We start from the raw sequence: 20,631 nt of genomic DNA on the forward strand, positions 1-20,631 counted from the left end.
TTGACTTATTTTCTCAAATCACAATGTTTAAAAGAATGAAGTGCTTTGGACTGACTATCCAAACTCAAGGGTTGTCTGGTTTAACACAGATTGGAATCATGAATGGCATTGGCTTTTATATCCCTGTTGCATAATGGTCATTTTGGGTGTTCTAGCCTTTAATTTGGACAAGCAACTTAAACATTAAAATGTTTAGAAGTGGTTTGTCTGGTTTTCATCTTTCCAGTGACAAGTATGTGAAATTCACTTGTTGGGTTGGGAGACCCATGTTTGAACTTAGACTAAGGAAAGAAAGGGATTTATTCCGATTCCATTGAAAATGCTTTTGTTATAGCACTGAAAGAACTTCAGACGTTTGTCTCTATGATTAACATCTGTTGACCAGTTCTTCAAAAAAAAAACACACAAAAAAAAACACCTCTCTGTGGTTTTGTACTGAAGCACATGTAAAAAACCAAATTAACCCTATGAAATATCCATATAATTCTAAGTAGATGTCCATACAGCTTTATCATGTAGTCTAGGCGTGCTGGAACCAGAATCTTTTGGAAAAAAGATTAAAAAAAGCTGGTGCTGCCACCTTAATGGAAAAATATTCTAGGAACTGCCTGTTCCTTTTCCCTTACAAGTCCCAATTTTATTTGGGTCTAATGTTTCATTGTTCCAGGAAAATATATCATGAATGTTTGTAGCCGAACTGTGTTTTCTGTCTTGGAGGACAATATATGTATTAAGGGGAACCTCATTTGACTACATCATCCTAAATAGTTACTTAATTTGGCAGTCTTCAGTAAGTTATATAGCTTGCCCAGAATGCTTAAATGTGAGATGAGTTGAGTGGAAAATAATATGGCACAGATTCAAGAGATAAGTGATCTTATTTTTCAATCTCCCTCCCTACCCATGAATTAAGAAGAGGGAGATATGGACTGGTTCTACTGTATGATGATGGTTTAATTTTTCATTAATTTCCTCTCTTTCTGACCATAACAGGTCCTTAAAATGGAAGAAAATGAGTCATGATTTTGAATTCGTAATTTTTTTAATACCTCCTAAGCACCTGTCAATGTTTAACAATAAATCAGTGTCATTGATTATAATATTTATTGCATTCCACATAGCAGATTCTTCTTTTTCTTCTATAAGTAACAGAATCCAGAACCACTCAAGAATAAATAACCTTTATTTTCAACTTCATACAGATGAGAACTGCCAAAGCAGATGGAAGGCTTCAGAAATCATGACATTTCAAGTTTATACTACCAGATCCTTGAACTGTGGTTTATCCTAACAGATCACCCTTTCTGAGGGAGTAGTCCACATGCAAGAAAAGTTGAATGTAATCCAACATACCAAGATTTATCTTACTGAGAAAACACAAATGGACATAAACATTGGCTTGCTTATGGTATAATCCTAGACTTATTTACTTAGACATGAACTCTAACATTTATTCCTATATGCTCATAAGATTGCAGTCTTAATTGCGATCCTATGTCTACTTATCAGAAAGTAAACTCAACTGGTTTGAAAAGCAATCTCTTCGGAATAGACAAGCACATTCTAGTATCAGAATAATGCAAAAAACTAATATTTGACTCTTAGAAGACTCAGAATAATTTCACAATCCCAGTATACTATTTCTTTCTTTCTTTAAAAATTTGAATTCCAGGCCATCCTTCTAAATACTTACAGATTTCCTTTTATAAAAAAGAATGATGATGTAAGAAAGGGAGAATCCATCCTGCAAGTAAACTCACAAAAGGGGATGTAAACTACATGCTTTTTTCAATGGTGGTGAAGGTAGTTTATAGATTAGGTAAATGTGTAGCAGCAAAAACAGTGTTCAGCATCTTAACCTGCTTAAATATAAAATTGTATGTTTTCCCTGAACATAAAACAAGCTAATAATATATTTCTCAGAACAGATTTTCTAAAGGTTGGTTCGCTTAATTTGACAGGTTTGGATTCTAATTGAGATTATTAAAAATATATTTCATGCTACGAAATTTAATCAGACTTTGAAATGAAAGGCTAATTATTATCCTTCCTCATTGTGGAGGAATTCAGCGCTTTCTGCATAATCCTCAAAATCCTAAATCTATCAGACTTATTCACACATATAAACCACTTTTTTCAGTATGAAGAATGAAGGAACTGGACCTTACCCCAGGACTGAGTATGTACAAAGCTTTCTTAGTATAGAATATTGCTCACGGTTAACGGCACATGCTCCCCTTGTGTTATTACGGATACAAGGTGGTCATGTAATGCATGAACTGGCAAATGGTACCCAGTATATGAATGTAAGTCTGCAGCAAATCTTCTGAAAACAGAATGAAAAAAACATTTTAGACAGTAGATTGATATATCACAATCAATAGGGAAATAGGAAGCTTCTTTTTCTTCAACCTGGTTAGGTCCTTTCCAAAATGTCTTTTGAATTTATATAGTATTTAATTTACATGATTCTCAGTAGCTTCCAACATTTTTGCTTAAGCATGATGAAGATTCAGATTTGCTTTTCTTTAAAGATGTTTTATTTGGTTGCCATTCGCTCACCACCTGATAATGACTTTGGAGGTTTGGGGTAGTAGCCATTTACTGAGCTATTTGAACAAAATCTAGCAAATTGATAATCCAGTGGTAAATCTGAAAGAAACACATATGATTAGGAATCATACTTGTATCACATCTAAATAATCCCAGGAGCTCCAAAGAAAAATACATTTGTTTCTTAAGCGTTTTAATTCGTTTGCTTAATATCACAACAATTTAATCAGACCCTAAGCTTATATTTTTTGTGTTTAGAGTACAGGTGTCAAATTTATGGCATCATGTTGCCATCACATGACGTTTTGCAACATTTTCCCCCTTTGTGGAGCTGGGATGGGCATGGCCTGCGTGTGACACAACCAGCCTGCGGGCCTCCAGTTTGATACCCCCCGATTTAAAGTTTTCATGCCTGAGCATATAAAAATGAATGTTTTGCTTTTCCTTCTATGAGTATCATTGTTTAAAATAAAGCAAAACGTGATTCTAGATAATTTGAATTATGTATCTTTTAGTGACGAATTAAACATATTGTATCACTTATGCAGGCAAGGATGAACCATGGCAACAAATAATATACTTGCTAGCATATCCAAGAAAACTAATTTTGGATTATACATATAATACTGGGATACAAATAAATAAATATAAAATTAGGGTAAAGCTATATAACCTGCTTTTTGAGAGCTTAAAGAAATGTGTTTGCTTTCTGCAAGTATGTTCTGGCTTTTTATAAAAACACTCACTGACTGACAGATGAAGATGAAACCACCACACAAGTAATTTGAGTTAGTCCAGGAAAAATAATATTTAGGCATCCAACAGACTTATAATGTAGAATGTTGAAAGTGTGTTTTGGTTCCCCTTTAAAAATATACAAAATTCAAAGAAGGGTTAGGGTTGCCAATTGACAATAAACAATAAAAGTGAATATTTGGAGCTCAGGCTTGAAATGAGGGGTCCTTGGTGGTCTCTGAGCTTGGTTGTTTTCTTGTAGACATTTCATTAACCAAACTAGGTAATATCAGCAAGGTCCGATACGACCCACATGACAATAAACTAAATAAGAATTACAGGTCAGTTGTACTAAGAACTTCAGAAAACTGCATGGAAACAGGTTAATGGGGAATTGACAATGGAGGATTGTCTCTTATACAGTACATCAACTTGCTACAGAAGGATACTGAAATGTCTCTGCATGCAATTTTCTTTTGCTCACTAAATATTAATGTGTCTTCATAGGCCACACTCGCAATTCTTTTTGAAACTTTTTCTACCTTGAAGCTTCTCTCCCCCCCCTAATTTTATGATAAGGAAGTTCTGCCCAACTTCATCATTTCCTCATAAGATTGAACAATAAATGCTTTATTTCTGAGTACTTCCTTATTTTCAGAATTTTGTTATGATTGAGGCATCTGATCCTATATTCAGAAGATGCAAACGAGGCTCCCTGCTGTAAAAATTCCAAATCTTTTTTGATCTCCCCCCCCCCCCCCAATCATAATGCATGCCTGAACACACCGGGTGTTTTAACAATTTGACCATCATTCAAGATCATGCAGAATACTGAAACAGAGTCAGGCTTCACATAGGCTCGGCTGTTAACTGTCATTTCCTAGAGATTTAACCACTTTAGGAACTGGTTTATTTTATGGAATGCTCACCAGTATTACTCAGCAAGTTTAAGGTTTTTATCACAGAGGAGTATGAAGAAAATAAATCTTGTCCATATGTATGAAAAGAAAATCCCTTAGATAGTTCTGTGCTTTTGGACTTAAATGTAAGGCTTTTTCCTTCTGCTCTGCCGAATTAATAAAGAAGCCATTCTTCAGATCATGGATCCCCAACTCCCAGTCTGCAGCCTACTGCCGGGCCGTAGCTCATTTGAAACCGGGCCGCGGAAACGGTGAGTGGTGAGTGAAACTGCATTTCTGAAAGCGGCATATGCACAAAATTCCTCTCCCCACCCCACTGCACCCCTGCTGGCCCGCTGAGCTGGAAAGATTGTAGGCCGCTGCTTTAGATGGCCTTGGGGGATCACCTGACATAATAGTACTCTATGTGAGAGTGCCAATTCCAGTCCTCATCAGTCTAATTTCTTATCAATAAAGCTAAATTGATAACATTGCATATGTGTACTTTTGTATTGTGCAGCTGGTGTACACCAGATGTTCTAGATTACATATCTCCCCAGACAGCCATGGCTATCAAAGAAGCTAGTTGGGGATTATGAGAACTGTAGTGCACTGAGGGCATTTGCCACTGTTTTCAGACTGCGCCTTCCTGTATTTGCTAAACTTGTTTTATTGAAAACCTCTGTGAGTCATGGCTCTCAGAGCAGTTTATGAATTAAACATTAAGTACAACAATCAAACTGTATTGTGAACCTGTTTTTACAAGACTGCTTTGCCAGCCTTTCTTTTGAGACAAGCACAGACATTTCTAGTATACATCCTTGCAGGCTGATTTCCCCAACCTACATCTCTGTGTAGGAGGAAAAGTTATATGCCTTAGGTCATGTACAAAGTGAGATTACCTAAACCTGTTCCTTTTTTGCTAGAAGGAAAAATGGTTTGTCTTTTTAAAATAAAGGGACAAGTTGAGAAGTGAGGGTAAGAAGAGAAAATGGGACACCTTTTGTCAACCTAGCAGCCCCACTATTAAATGAACTATAAACCTTAGAAATCTAGAAGAGACTATTGGAAAAACTGAGATAAAGGGAAGTCTGTTTTTTGGTTAAAAACAACTATTTTGAAAGGATAAGCCAAAACATGTGGCTAGAAATATTGTCAACATTACTTTTAGTTTCTTTTGTGCAGTAAATAAATGCTACTTGGTATCTCTTTACAGTAGATTTCTCATAATTTAGGGGCAAGCATTATCTTGTGTCTGGCCAGAAATTTATACTATCTTTTATGTTTTGTATGGAAGATCCTTCAAAGTCTGGACATGTAATTCTTGACAATGACCCTGCAGATGGTTTGTATCCTTCCCCAGCAAGGAGCAGGTCACCTTAAAACAGTGCTTCTCAAAAAGTGGGGCGGGCCCCCCAGGGGGGGCGCGAGGCTCCGTAAAGGGGGGCGCGTTTGACCTCGGCAAACACTGTCATAACAAGCTAAGCCCCGTGTTTACAGTCGCGGGGGGGCGCGAAAAATGTTTTCTTCTTCCTAGGGGGGCATGACAGAAAATAATTGAGAAGCACTGCCTTAAAGAGAGGTGCTAAGTGTCTGATAGCGGATGTGAAGAGAACAAAAGAAATAGTTATATTCTGCTTACTCTTATTGCCATGATGTAATTCCTAGTGTAAGTTCCCATTCTAGGCAGATATATAAACATACATACGAACACAACATTTATATTTCTTCAATGAAGAACCATACAATAACTCCTTTTAAAGCAAAATCTTAAGACTGCAAGATAAAACAACATTTGTAACAACAACATTAGCTCCAAAACATATCACTCTGTTCAAAGGTCTGTTGGAAAAGCCAGGTTTAATAGCTTTCTGAAACCCAGCAACTTTGAGATGGCACTAATCTTACCTACTAGTTCAGGGGAAAAGAAAACAGTGACTGAAAAAAAAAACTGCCTTTAAGATTTGTGCAGGTGACATTCTGAGAGGAGGACTTAGAAAGTCTACCTGATCTTATTGGACTGAATTATAGTCATAAGTTGAGGCACTATGTGACAGGATTCGATTTTATAACTGTTTTTATAATGTAAAGTGATTGACTTGACAACCATGATTGTTAAACAAATCACATGGTTGTTAAGCTGCCCGTATAGTTGTTAAACAAATCCAGCACATCCAATGGATTTTTTTGCTGTTTTTCTACTGGAAAAGGGCAAAAATCATTGCAAATTGCAGTAACATGCTGCAAGCACTCTTAAAATATGAGCTTGTGGCCAAAACTCAAAATATGATCACGTGTGCAGTAGTCATATTTTTGAGAATGGAATATATAAGTATCTTTTTTGAAGTCTTTCTTAACTTCCAACAGTCCTCAAGCTGTTGGAAGGCCATAAATCATGTTTTAAGTCAAGGACTAGCTGTGCACCAGCAATATTTTCACAACTCTTACAGCCATTGGATTTACAATGGTGGCTGCCGGTATCTCCAAAGGATGTTTCTGCTCTCTTGTTGTTGCATTATTCTTATGCAGTACTGGGGATGGGTTGGCCCTCCTTTGTTTAGGGTCTTGTTATTCTGACTTTCAACTATTATTGTTGTTATTAGGTAAAGGTAAAGGTTCCCTTCGCACATATGTGCTAGTTGTTCCTGACTCTAGGGGACGGTACTCATCTCTGTTGCAAAGCCGAAGACCCAGCACTGTCCAAAGATGTCTCTGTGGTCATGTGGCCGGCATAACTAAATGGCAAAGGCACACGGAATGCTGTTACCTTCCCACCAAAAATGGTCCCTATTTTTCTACTTGCCTTTTTATGTGCTTTTGAACTGCTGGGACAAGCAACAGGAACTCACCCTGTTACGTGGCACTAGGGATTCGAACTGCTGAACTGCCGACCTTTCAATCGACAAGCTCAGTGTCTTAGCCACTGCCTCCCTATTATTGTTATTATAAATAGTAATAACAACTGCTAAAATGGAGAGGAATAAAACATGTAGAGAAAATATATGCGAAGGATTTTAGTCCATATCCACTCCTTCTTTTTGTCAATACATGGTTTATGATTATGGAATAAAACTTAATTATTGGAGATGGAGATTGTCAAATGCTAGATCATTTGATGTTTTACATAACAAAGCATTACTTTTAGAAAAAAAAGGTAAAATATTTTGTTTATGACTCTGCTACTGGAATCATTTTTGTGGAGAGCAAATCAATATGCTTTAATGAAGATACAAATGATTTCTCTTCACTGTTTTCTTTCCCCTTTCTCAAACTCAAACCATGCTTCAGTAGAATTGACTTTGGGATTTACAATGAAAACCTATGAATATTTACTAATATGGAAGCTTGGAGCTGCCAATCAATAAAAGATCCTGGGGAGAGTATTAGAATTCCAATCATCAACCTTATTCTGACACTAATATAAATTTGACTTTAAAATTAATGGTTTGAAAATTTCAGGGATTGGTTTAGGATCATTATTCTTACCTGCTATGGCTTCAATGCTTGGGATTGTAATTGTGCTATAAGTATGAACAGATTTGCAAGACCATGTATTTACTAAAACTTCCTCTCCATTTTCTTTTCTTGAAATAGTATCCACAAAGAAAGAACCCCACTGTTTAGAAACAGAATGTAGAGCTTTGGGTTGACGTCCCTGGAATATAAACAAACACTAAAGTAAACATAAAATCCATATGTGCTCTTATAGTTTCATATGGTTTCTATGTAAACGGGATCTTTCTAATATTCAAGGCACTAGGCACAGAAAAAGGAACTTGGAGAATGCTCAGGAAAGTCCCAATAAAAAAGTCAGTCAAGAAACTCTGGAGCTTTCCCCCAGGCATAAGAAAATATCACATCTCAAAATTTAATCACTTCCAATGCATTAAAGAAATTCTGCTTGTGACATTTTTTCTTATATGACCTGTATATATTAGGGATTTCACGGTGACAATAAACATGTACAAAGTATTAATTTGTCTGCTGTTATTTTGTCTATACACCCAGCAGCTTTTTTTTAGGCAAACTGTTCCCTGCTGGGAAGGGAGGGACCCAGAGGTGGATTTCAGCAGGTTCTGACCAGTTCTGGAGAACTGGTAGTGAAAATTTTGAGTAGTTCGGAGAACCAGTAGTAAAAATTCTGACTGGCCCCGCCCCATCTATTCTCTGCCTCCTAAGTCCCAGCTGATTGGGAGGAAATGGGGATTTTGCAGTAACCTTCTCCTGGATTGGGGAGGGAATGGCAGTATCCTGCCCCTGCCATGCCCACCAAGCCACACCCACCAAGCCATACCCACAGAACTGGTAATAAAATTTTTAAAACCCACTACTGGAGGGACTATAAGAACATCTGGAGGGATGTTGCAAAAAAAATAAAATAAAATCTGAGCATTTGTCAAATCAACTCAGATGTGTTCAGAGTTGGATTCGAGGAAGATCTGGGTTGAAGAACTGAGGCATGGTCTTGTTTAGTTACCTGGGAAGAATTTCATCTGGTAACTCCTAAAGTAATGGACACGATCCTTATTAAGCTGGCCACCCAAGGCCTCCTGGATGGAAGGTTACATGGTTGGATCCATGCAGTTACTTCTGTGAGAGATGGAATGGTTCTATCTATCTGGAAGGAGGTATGGCGTACCCCCTCCCTAAAACACCATTTGTTGGACATAAAAAGTTTGGCCACTTTTGTTTAGTCTATCTTTTCCATTTTCTGGGGAAAGCTATTGAGAAGGTGGCTGAGTTGCAAATTCAGAGGGATTTGTAGAAAATGAGTTATCTGAATCCTTTTCAGCTGGGTTTCAGACACCGCTGAGTGTACTTGTTCAAGACATCTAGTAGAGCTAGGATGGGGATCGTGCAATCATGCCTCTATTTTAAATTTTTATATTGAGTTTTAATGTTTTTAATATTTTATTTGTATACTACCTAGACTCCAGAGGTGGGTTTCAGCAGGTTCTGATCAATTCTGGAGAACCGGTAGCGGAAATTTTGAGTAGTTCAGAGAATTGGTAAATCCCACCTTTGACTGGCCCCGCCCCCATATATTCTCTGCCTCCCGAGTCCCAGGAGGAAATGGGGATTTTGCAGTAACCTTCCCCTGGAGTGGGGAGGGAATGGAAATTTTACAGTATCCTTCCTCTGCCACGCCCACCAAGCTGCGGCCACAGAACCGGTAGTAAAAAATTTTGAAACTCACCACTGCTAGAGTCCCTCCATGAGAGAGATGAGTTGTTTTTAAACTTAGTAAACAAACAAACAAGCAAACAAATCTCCTTAATCTCTTAGTGGCCTTTGATATCATCAATCAGGCTATCCTTTTGGACTGACTACAACATGGGCATGATATTCTGGTGGTTCTCCTCTTTTCTCCAGTTCCAGCTGACAATACCGTGTCAATGTTAATAAGAGGAGAGAAATGGAGTCCAAACCTCTTGACCTGCCAAAAGGCTGGTACGTCTTCTGTTTAACATGTTTTTTCTGAGCTTATTCACTGGAGAGAAATGAAAAGTCTTTGGACATGAGGACACTCAACAGAATGATGAAAGCTCCCCACTTCTGTGCACTGGAGCCTCCATATAATAGTTAACATAATGATGTATTGCACATTATTTTTCAATTTAGCTAGCTCAAAAACCAAAACAATGGAACAGAATCTATTTTAAGTAAACGTTCAAATGAATTTAATAATGCCATTATTAATTATAGAACCACACACAACAGATTAAGGTCTGTAGTTCAAGGCGATTTAGCTTATCAGTGATCATAGTTTCAGAGCCACCCTGCATTTTATCCCTGAAACGATTTTGTAGGATAAATTGGGGTCAGAGTGACTGGGTGAAAATCATTTATCTTTGACTGAGGGGAGACCTACAATTAATCTGCATCATGTACTACTACCAGTATTACTGAGTGGAATGTAAATTCATGTGACAAGAACTGGCTCTTGTGAAACACATTGCTTTTTATAGAAAGAATAGAAAAGTGTCCTTCTCCGATTCCTGTACAGTTAAACCCAGGGGGATTGAAATAACCTTAAAGTAAACTTTGTACAGAAATCTAGATGAAAATCAGAAAGAATTTCTATACAAAAGTTCCCAGATGGGTATCAGCGATGGAAGCTTTGGTCTACCTCAATTTGATTGACCTAAACAAAATATTAACTTATAAAGAGTTGTCGAACAGACAAGGAAATTTGAAATCTAAGCAAAAATTATTAGAACAAGGAATTAAAACAGATTGGTGGCCTTATTTACAGATCCAAACAAGATACAAAAAAGATTTAGAACTATATGGACTCCAAAATGAATAACAAGAAATGGTTAAATATTAACAGGGACCGACGAGAAAATAATTACCAAAACGTATCATTGTCTCCTCAAATTTAAAATGGAGGAGGAAACGGTGAAAGAAAAAATGATAATTTGGGCAAAAAAATTTGGATATAATATAGAATAAGAGTATTGGGAAAAAGTATGGGGAACAAATTATAAAATGACGTTGTTGGCCGCCTATAAAGAGAATATCTTTAAAATGTTCTATAGGTGGCATTTACCCCTGGCGAGGTTGGCCAAGATGTTCCCAAACAACCCATCGCACTGTTGGAAATGTAATCATCAACAAGGGACATACTACCACATGTGGTGGACATGTCCCAAAGCCAGAGACTATTGGTTAAAAGTTAGAAAGTGGTTGGAGGAAATGACTGAGCAAAAAATTATAGAAGAAAAAATGAGTAAAAATATTCAATATCTCATGCTTCACATAATCACCGCCGCTTGGATTTCATTTGCCCAAAATTGGAAACAACAACATGCTCCATCAAACACGATGATTATAAAGAAGGTGCTAGAATGTGCAGAATCAGATAAGTTAACGATGGAACTTAAAGATAGAGAGGAAACAATTTATTATGAAACATGGAATAGGTGGTATAATTGGCCGGAAAAGAAATCTAAAATTAATGTATAGTGATTGTTAAGAGAAGATATTATAGTGAAAATGCAATATTAAATGTGTAGTAGGTATGTATATAATGTAATGATTATATGAATAAGTATGTAACAAACAAAATGCATATGTATACAAGTGGCTGAAGGATAAAATGGATATTACTGAAGATGCCAGTATTGGAAAATTGTAAAGATTTTAAAGATGTAAATATTGAATAAAAATATTTTTTTTTTAAAAAAGAAAAGTGTCCTTCTCCGATTCGTATACACTTAAGCCCAGGGAGATTGAAATAATCTTAAAGTAAACTTTGTACAGAAGTCAATAGAAAATGCCTTTGAACAATCCAGGGGATTCTTCCTGAAAGGCATAAAGTACACTTATTATCCTGTGCTGCAAGTGTTTAGTTTGAATAAAAATAAGGGTATGTTTCTTTTCTTTCCTAGTTTTGAAAAACACAGGAAGGAAGCCCTAGCTGAACACAGTTCATTCATCTTCCTACTTTGATGTACTTCTTCAGGAATAAAACAAAAAGAAAACATACATTTATAATGACATGAAAGGCAAATAATAAAAGAGAATTGTTAAGCAAAATTCTAATTTATTTTAGGGCATATAACGTATACCAGTTTTTTGACTTCTTTATTTGTTCTATGACTTTGTGAAGTAGACAATTATCCTCTATTTGCTGAGGAGGAAGCAGCAAATGAGGCTTCTCCTTTGACTTTGCTTATTAGAAGATCATAAAAATGATCACATGATCTGTAACCGGTTACAAGAAGGAAGGAAGGAAGGAAGGAAGGAAGGAAGGTTTCTAATCCTCCCTGGTAGTGTCCCACAAGGAAATTCAATGGGGAAATTGGCAGGAAGTCAGAAGTCACTTTTATTCTTATTGGGGTTTTTTTTGCCCATCCATGATTATTTTGCTTCTCTTTTTAGGTAAGGAAATATTTTTGAAACATAACCCAATGGAAACATTTTAATAACTGAAACTATGTTTTTAATGCACAAAAACCATTCAGGGAAGGCTACCATAAATCTGTGGCCTTTTAAACATTTGCTGAACTAAAACTGCCAGCATCCTGATGAATCCAGTACTGTCGAAAGCTGCTGAGAATTAAGACAAGAAGTTTCTCAGCCTTCTTAATATCTGATAAGCATTTATATCTTTACAACAATAAAAATGATACGTACTGTAACCATCATAAATATGAACCAGTTGTCAAGAGTCTGAATTTTGATCATGTGACCTGCACCAGTCATAAGTGTGAATAACAGTCATAAGTCACTTTTTTCAGTGACGTAACTTTGAACAGTCATTAAATGAATTGTTGAAAGTTGAGGACTACCAGTAGTGGTTTTCAAAATGCTATGTCAACCCCTTTCATAATGGAGGAGGAGCTGAGTTATACCAGATTATCCTTACCTCATACTTTCCTTTCTTCTCTAAGGGTTCAGATCTTGACTCTGTAAGTACCAAGGCACCATCTCCTCCAAGCTCTTCTAAAATAAGGACAGTCTCCCAGTTACTATAGTGATGAGCTGAGAAAATATCTGAGTGCATGCTATCACCAAAGTAAACAACCTGGAAATAAGGAAACACAGCAATTTTATTTGAACATTTAGCGTACATGAGTCTTTGCTGATCATCTGCAAATCACTTAGGAACTACCAGTAAATTCCAAATTATGTAATTTCTATTATCCCTGACTTAAAACATGTTAATAATTACTAATTAAGCTTGCAATGTAATAGACACAGACTTGAGAATAAAGTACATTAAAACACAACTGGAATTTCTTTGAAAGGTAATCATGCATTAAATTAAGCCAAACCCATCTTGTATTAAATATTAAAAATGAATATGAAGTTTGCTTGTATTTCCTGTTAGCCGATGATATTTATATAATTGTTATTACTATGGCTTACTTCTAGATCTCTAAAAATTGGTGTCTAATAAAATGAATCTGTGTTGATGTTGAGAAAGCCTTATGAGGAGGCTCTGCTATCATGCCTTCACTTCTGTTTTTCTAAAATACCTTTGGTTCTACTTTGCCAGTCATCTTCTTCAGCAACTCACACAAATGGGTTGAGTTACCTTGGGAATACCAGCCAGGTTTGTCCAGGGTTGGGAGAGCTTCTTGTTCTACATCATTCTCTGAAGTAATAAAGGAAATTTATCTATTTTACTGAAAATGCAAGAAATAAAAAAAAACACTTCTCTGAAATAACTAAAGACGCATTAAACAAATTTAATTTTTGAGAATATACCAAATGGGGGAAAGATAAGAAAGAAAAAGAAGCACTGATTTCCAACTCTCTCTGTTACAGTAAAATAAGGCATTAAACATTAACTGCTTTTCTATTTTCTTTGTATTTTATAATACTTTACCACACAATAAAAATGTTAATAAAAAAAAAGAGAATATACCAAATGATACCTACAACATGACCCACAAATCATAGTTTGCTTCACTGTTTTTCATCTTCTGGTGCAGTCACCAATAACATTTACAACCTCCTTGAGAAAGCTTTAAAGGAATAGGTCTTAAAATTATACAAGAAATTAATTTCGGGTCCTGGAAATTGAGTATATAAAGATCCGAACTGGGGCTGGGATAGTTTAATAAAAGCATAAAACAGGGGTTTATATCTGTATCAATGTAAGTTAAAGCAAAGTTAGAAATTAATGTTATAGAAGCATTATGTAGAGAAATAAATTAGATATGGGGAAAGGCACAGGCAGTTAAGGATAAGGGGACAGATATTTAGTTAAAGAGAAAGGCACAGATTTTTAAACAAGCCTAGAGCAGGGGTCTGCAAACTTGGCTCTTTTAAGACTTGTGGACTTCAACTCTGGCTGAGGAACTCTGGGAGTTGAAGTCCACAAGTCTTAAAAGAGCCAAGTTTGCAGACCCCTAGTCTAGAGGAACTAAATCTGTTTGACTTTCTATCAGAATAAAGCACTTATTTATCACTGCAATTTTAAAACAGTTTTTTGCAAGTCTTGCTCCAAAAATAGTTTGAAATGCACATTTTTGATATAAATGCTGCACCCTTACATTAATTATATGTATCTCACGTAGCCCGAATGCATTTTACAGTCATGAAATGGACATGCAGTATAGAATCCCAAGAATGAAGCTGCTAATATGCAGAGTATGTTGGCTGGTTTTACTGGAATAAAACTCATCTCAAACCAATCAAAACTTTAAACAGTTTTTATAACATGAAAAACGAGTAGTTCCACACAAAACAGCTGTTTTTTGTGGGGGTTCTGTATAAAATGGTTAAAAGGAAAGGGATGGCAGTGATGGTGAATCTTTTGGGCAAAGAGTACCCAAACCAGAAGGTGTGCATGGCAGAGCGCCGGAAACCCAACGACTAGCTGGCTGGCACGTACGTGCACCTCAGAAACCTGACAACCAGCTGGCTAAGCTGGAATGACAGTGCACGTGTCCACAGAGAGGGCTCTGTGTGCCACCTCTGGCTCGCCATCACGGCCCTAAGAGGAAGTCCTAACAACAACTAATCTCAAGTTCTTAATATAAGCAGAAAACTGCTTTCACTTCCTCCTTTTTTTTCATAAGAAGCCATTGGTGATATAGACAAAGATGCATTGTTCTTATTATTTCCTCATTTATTTTTCTGATTGATTCAGGAACATCAATCAGATCTTTTTTTTCTATTAGTACAATAAATATCATTGTTTTGCAAACAGAGCTATTTTAAACTATTTTGTTGTGGAAACATTTGAAAATATTTAAAACAGGAAGAGAACTTTTAGGTGTAAGCCAATGGGAAATCACCAAGTACTCCAAGGTTCAAGAGAGAGTATTCACTTTCACAAAGGAGCAACCATTCGAAGTTGCCCAGCAATTACCTCTGCGGTTGTAGCTCTGAGGTTATGAGAGTTCAGAAGAGAATTGATGCAGGAAGACAGTATCAGCATATCATGGAAGCATTTGAATCTGGGTGAACCAAAGTTCTCGCAGTACCTCAATATAAAGAAAATTTAAGAGTCCTGCACTGGTCTCATTATCCTGGTTATTGCTAAAGAAAACTGTTGTTTGAAAAAGATAGGAAGACATAACTTATTTATATTTTCTGAACTACAGCAAGACAAGAGCTACAACTTTGGAGTATGTATTATGTATGTATTTATGTGTAAGTAATAATATGCAAGGTCAGAGAAATCTGCATGAAAAAGCATGAGTTCTTGTGCAGCCTTTTCTTTAATAAAAAACTGATGCACAATTGCTATAATAAGTGAAACCAACATTGGAACATTAGGTAGTCAATCCTCAGAAGCATACCCCACTGTGTGGCATTCACTAAATCATGTCCAATAGTAGGCTATCTAGATCCCCTTTAATAACCTCTATTGTGGGGAACATTCTTCCGCTGCTTAACAGCTCCTACCACCAGAACACGCCTCCTAATATTCTGCTTCAATTTTTAACGTCAATCCACTGATCCGTTTCAGCAGTTATCAGATCTGCCCTCATTAGTGCATGCTAGAACTTTAACTGTTTGTAGGCTATTACATGCATCTCCCCTTAGCCTTCTCTTTTGCAGAATAACAGAATTGGAAAGGACCTTGGAGGTCTTCTAGTTCAACCCCCTGCTCAAGCAGGAAACCGTACACCATTTCAGACAAATGGTAGTCCAATCTCTTCTTAAAAACTTAAAAACTTCCAATGTTGGAGCACTCACAACTTCTGCAGGCACGTTGTTTCACTGATTAATTGCTCTAATTGCCAGGAAATTTCTCTTTAGTCCTAGGTTGGTTCTCTCCTTGATTAGTTGAAATCTAACCATATCCAGTTTCTTTAACTGTGACTCACAGAGCTTGGATTCAGACTCCTTATGTTCCTTGTATCTGTCTTCTGAACCCACTTTTGCTCTTCATATCCTTTTTAAAGAGTAGGATCTAGAACTGATGCCTGGACTCCATGTGCAGAGTTCCATGGAACTGTTACTTCACCTCATCCAAATGCGTTGCTTCTGTTAATGCAACACCATTTTTTATGTTAGAACAAACAACTTTATTCTCAGGACAAATAATTTTCAGAGGTGATGGGGCAATCTAATTTTCTCAGGTTGTAAACCAAAACATTAGATTTTTTACTCAGAATATCATTATTGCACTCCCATCTTGCCCACAGTTATTTTATAAAGTAAGCTAGATAAATTGAATATGATTTTGTAATGTACAAGTTTGAATGTGGGGGACAATGTCAACTTGACTCTCTAAAATTATATAAAACTGTAAAACTATATTTGTATATAGTTGAAAAAAAATACTCTAGAAAATGGAAATAAGTAGTTGGCTATATGAAAGAAAGAAGCTGGCTTCTAACTAATGCACATAAAACTAGTGATCAGGATCCTGTAATCCGGGGGTCCCCAACCTCCAGGCTGCGGCCCACTACCAGGCTGTGGCCTATTTGGAATTGAGCTATGTGAGAGGCAGGTTGGTGCACATTCATGCAGCTCTACTTGCATGAGCCATGGGTCAGCACACGTGCACAGTCATGTGCAGCTGAACTTGTGGAAGTTGAGCTGCGCACATGTGCGCATGCACGTCAACTCACCGCTCGCATGGCCCAGTTCCCCTCTCCCCATCTCTGCCTAGCTGCAAAGGTGGCGGGCCACTGCTGTAATCTAATCCAAGAGAATACAGGTGGCTTTGGGTTGAACTGAGTTCTTGGTGCTCTCTGAAATGTTTTATTGCCAATGTTTTATCATCACTGCTAGTGAATGGGGGTCAGAGTTTGCTATATACAGTAGTTTTCCCTGCCAATGTTGATGTGAGTGTATGTGTGATTTTTGTCTTTGGTAATTTCTGGATTAGTTATTGTTTTCTCCTTGTTTGTCTGCTGTTAACTGGATGCTAGGGAGGATGTGTTATGGGTTTTTTTTGTTTCCCTCATAGTGTTTTTATTGCCTCTTTTGATTGGTGTGTTTATGTCTGTGTGTCTATCGAGGGCTAATTTGTTTGAATGCCAAGCTTCCAGGATTCCCTAGCGATTTTTTGGATTTAGTTGGGTATTGAATGCTCACTATTTCTGAGCTGAAACTATGGTCAAGTCTGTCTCTGCGTTATGAGATTAAGGATCTTCACTGTGCCTGCAAATCGGTGATCATCAATATCCTCTGCCAGTCTTCTGCCTGACTATCCTACATAATAGCTGTTACAACCCCTTACATTGTCTATTGCACATGACTCCTGTTTTTTTCTCCTTTGGCTATTGCCCTGGCCCTGGCAGGGTAAGCTACTGTATATAACAGGAAACAAAACCCTCATACTCACTAGCATTGATGATGGTACCCAGTCAGATAACAGATCCTTTACAAACAAATAACTAAGCTTAGACAGCCTAAGAACTCCACTAATGTGGCTTATAATGGAACATTTATTTTAAGAACACTTGGTTGAATAAACTAGACATGTACTCAGTCCTCAAGAAAGAATATTGTGCCTTTAGAATAAATAATAATTTAATGGATTTTGCGTAACTTTGTTATTGCTCTAATGCCAAATGTAACATTTAATATTTATTTATTCAATTTTTATGAAATATGAAACACTGCTGTTTATATATTGTGTGTATGCGTGCGTAGGGGGGTATTGATAAATTTAATGGAGAAATTGCTGGCAAAATATGGTAGAAAAATGTATAGTATTAAACACAGCATGGTATGTTGGAATCTATGGCTCAATTAATAGAATACTGTCCTTGGATGGGCCTGTTAAGAGAGGGAGGAGATGTTTACCAATTCCTGCCCTTGCACTATCTTAGAAATCATCTCAAAACTTAAGAAGTCATCTGACAACTGTGTGAAATGCATGTAAAGCTGCAGAGAGAATAACTTTTACTAATTCAACCTTTCTCAAGTGGGAGTCTCTGTTGGATTTCAGTCCTTCTTACAAGTTACAAGTCCTTCTTTATTTTTTGTTATTTATATGGAGCTGTTTCTCCAGGATCTCAAGGCAACTCCTTCTTTCAATTTTTCTTTCTAGAAACAACTGTCTGTGGTATGCTGAGTTGAGATAAAGTGACTAGGCCAAAATCATCCAGTGAGTTCCCATGGTTGAGGGCAGGACTTGAACCTGAATGTCTCTAGTTGTGTCACGCGCAGGCCAAGCCCATCCCTGGTTTAGCGAAGGGAAAAAAAGTTACAATACATCACGTGATGACAATGTGATGCTGCAAATTTGACACCCCTGTCTTAGAACTAAAACAGAAGTGGTCTGGTGTGCATGAACATGCATGTGCAGCTCAACTTGCACAAGTTGAACTGCATGTATGCTCCTGTCTGCTGCTGGCATGGCCCAGTTGCGAATAGGCTACAGCCCGATAGTGGGCTATGGTCCAGGGACTTGGGACTCCTGTTCTTTGTTATGCTTTATTTGAATTTCCAGTAGGAGAGACTAAAACTGCTATTCAGAGCCTATTTTAAGGCAAGTTGGATACAAACAAAATTTTGAAGGTATAAAAAAATAATCTAACCAGGAGCAACTTCCATGTGCAACTGAAAAGAAAATGAGTTATTGCTGAGGATTTCAAAGTTACCACACATACTCACATTTAACCTCCAGCATATAAACTTGTTAGGCTTTCCCTACGCAAGAATCAGATTTAGGTGGGATATTATCCAATTCAATAAAATATTTAAAAGTTGCCTAAAATTCCTAGCCGTAATTATTTGATCCACAGTGACAACAAAAAAATTTTCAAATCATTCATATGGGTAGGATTTTTAAACTTCTGTTTATGTCAATAAAATATTTTATATTTATAGAGGCCTAAGTAAGGTTGAAACACCAAAAATTAATTTATTGAATCTGAAGCATGTTGACACAATATTACATTGTTTATTAGCTTCTCTGGTGGAACAATTTAATCTGTCAGGTCTTTCACATCATTCTCAATATCTGCTTTGTATGATTCACTATTCTGCTTCAACTACATAAACAGAATTAAATTCTTGTTTGCATGCATAAAAACATTATATAATTCTAATGTATGTCATCTTATGTGTTTAATCAGAAGTTTCTTAACCAGGATAGATTAAACATACATACACACATATTTTTTTTGGCTTCACTTTCTTCAATATTTGAATTTGAAGCACAAATTCATTTAATCTTTTTTCCCCCTGCATTTGTTGGCAGATATTTTGATGAAAGGTCTACACATATGTTTGAATATGTTTCTCTTTTCTGTATCTTTGCTTCCCAAATTCAGGCATTTTGGTATGCAATTAAGAGAAATGTTAAAGCAAAGGCTCACTGCATTTTAGTTTACCTATTAGCTTAGGAACTGCAGGTTTACCCCTCCTCCCATTTTAATACAAACCAGTGAGCCAAACAAATGTCTTTCCCACTCATACTAGAAACAGTATGTTCTCCAGATATTTTAGGAATTTAGGTAGCTCTAATGTGAAAAAGAATAGGATAAAATAAAAGGAGGACAACTATCAGATGGCCAGTAAAGTTGCTTATAATGTCTTTGCTGACCTCCATATTAATATGTTTATTTCTCGCTTACCCAGAGTCCGGAAAGGTCTTTGATTTGGTGTCTGAGAAAAGAAACCAGGTTTCAGGGCATTTGTGATTATAATGTCAAAAAGGTCTTCAAAATCATTCCTACAACAACAAAAACAAATTAAATTAATATTTTCATCTGTATGAGTAAGCACAAACAACATTTCCATTATTGTTCTCCCTTGGTGAAAATTGCGACAATATATTCAGCTAAAGACAAGATATATGCAGGTATATCTTATATGGGTTATCTGCATGCAGTAATAGCTCAGTCTTTTGAAGGATTTTTTTTAAATTTAGCACATGGCATTGTTATAGTATAGGAGATTACAATGCTAATGCAGAGTAGTAGTTCACTGCTTGATTAGTTAGGTACATGTTTGCATGCTTCTACAGTGTGCCACAGGAAAGGCGAGCTAGCTTCATTCCAGAAAGAAAGATGAACAGCTTTTCCTGCAGCATCATACAAGGCCCTTTTCCATCCACTAAAGCTTTCTTGCAAATGAGCATCACAACTGGGAAGATTCAGTGCTGGCAGGATTCTAGCCGCTATACAAAGCGCCAGCCTTTTGCTCCACCAAAGTGGTACCTATTTATCTACTCACACAGAACATGCTTTCGAACTGCTAGATGGGCAGAAGGTGAAGTGAGTGACAGAAGTTCACACAGTGCACACAGTGCAAGGACGCAAACTGCTGGAGCAGAGATTATCTCCAGCATTATAAAGCCACTGAGCCACTGCGCCTCCTTTTTGAAGGAACATATTAGGGAAGTAGTAAAGATTCAACAAAACATGAAATAAACATCCATTTCCAATGAATTATTTCTGTTAACGACATACTAAGAAATCTAGATTAATTAGCTGCTAGCAACCAAATAAGGCCACATACATTATTTACTTAATAATTGTACGTGGTTGCCCATCTTAAAATACCTAATTGT

At 36.8% G+C, this 20,631-nt stretch overlaps 1 protein-coding gene across 2 annotated transcripts in view; it reads right to left on the reverse strand.

Annotated features, from left to right (window-relative positions):
- NT5DC1 (5'-nucleotidase domain containing 1) overlaps positions 1-20,631 on the reverse strand; it is a 112,625-nt gene continuing 91,994 nt past the window's right edge. For both annotated transcript variants that reach the window (XM_058173602.1, XM_058173594.1), the window contains exons 8-12: positions 19,694-19,791; positions 13,175-13,293; positions 12,562-12,720; positions 7,674-7,842; positions 1-2,652 (exon numbers count right to left, since the gene is read on the reverse strand). In XM_058173602.1, coding sequence (XP_058029585.1) covers positions 2,540-2,652; positions 7,674-7,842; positions 12,562-12,720; positions 13,175-13,293; positions 19,694-19,791 — 658 coding nt within the window. In that variant the 3' untranslated portion in view covers positions 1-2,539. The remainder of the gene's footprint in view (positions 2,653-7,673; positions 7,843-12,561; positions 12,721-13,174; positions 13,294-19,693; positions 19,792-20,631) is intronic.

The sequence above is a fragment of the Ahaetulla prasina genome, chromosome 1 (assembly GCF_028640845.1).
Source record: "Ahaetulla prasina isolate Xishuangbanna chromosome 1, ASM2864084v1, whole genome shotgun sequence".
In the NCBI taxonomy this organism is placed as follows: domain Eukaryota; kingdom Metazoa; phylum Chordata; class Lepidosauria; order Squamata; family Colubridae; genus Ahaetulla; species Ahaetulla prasina.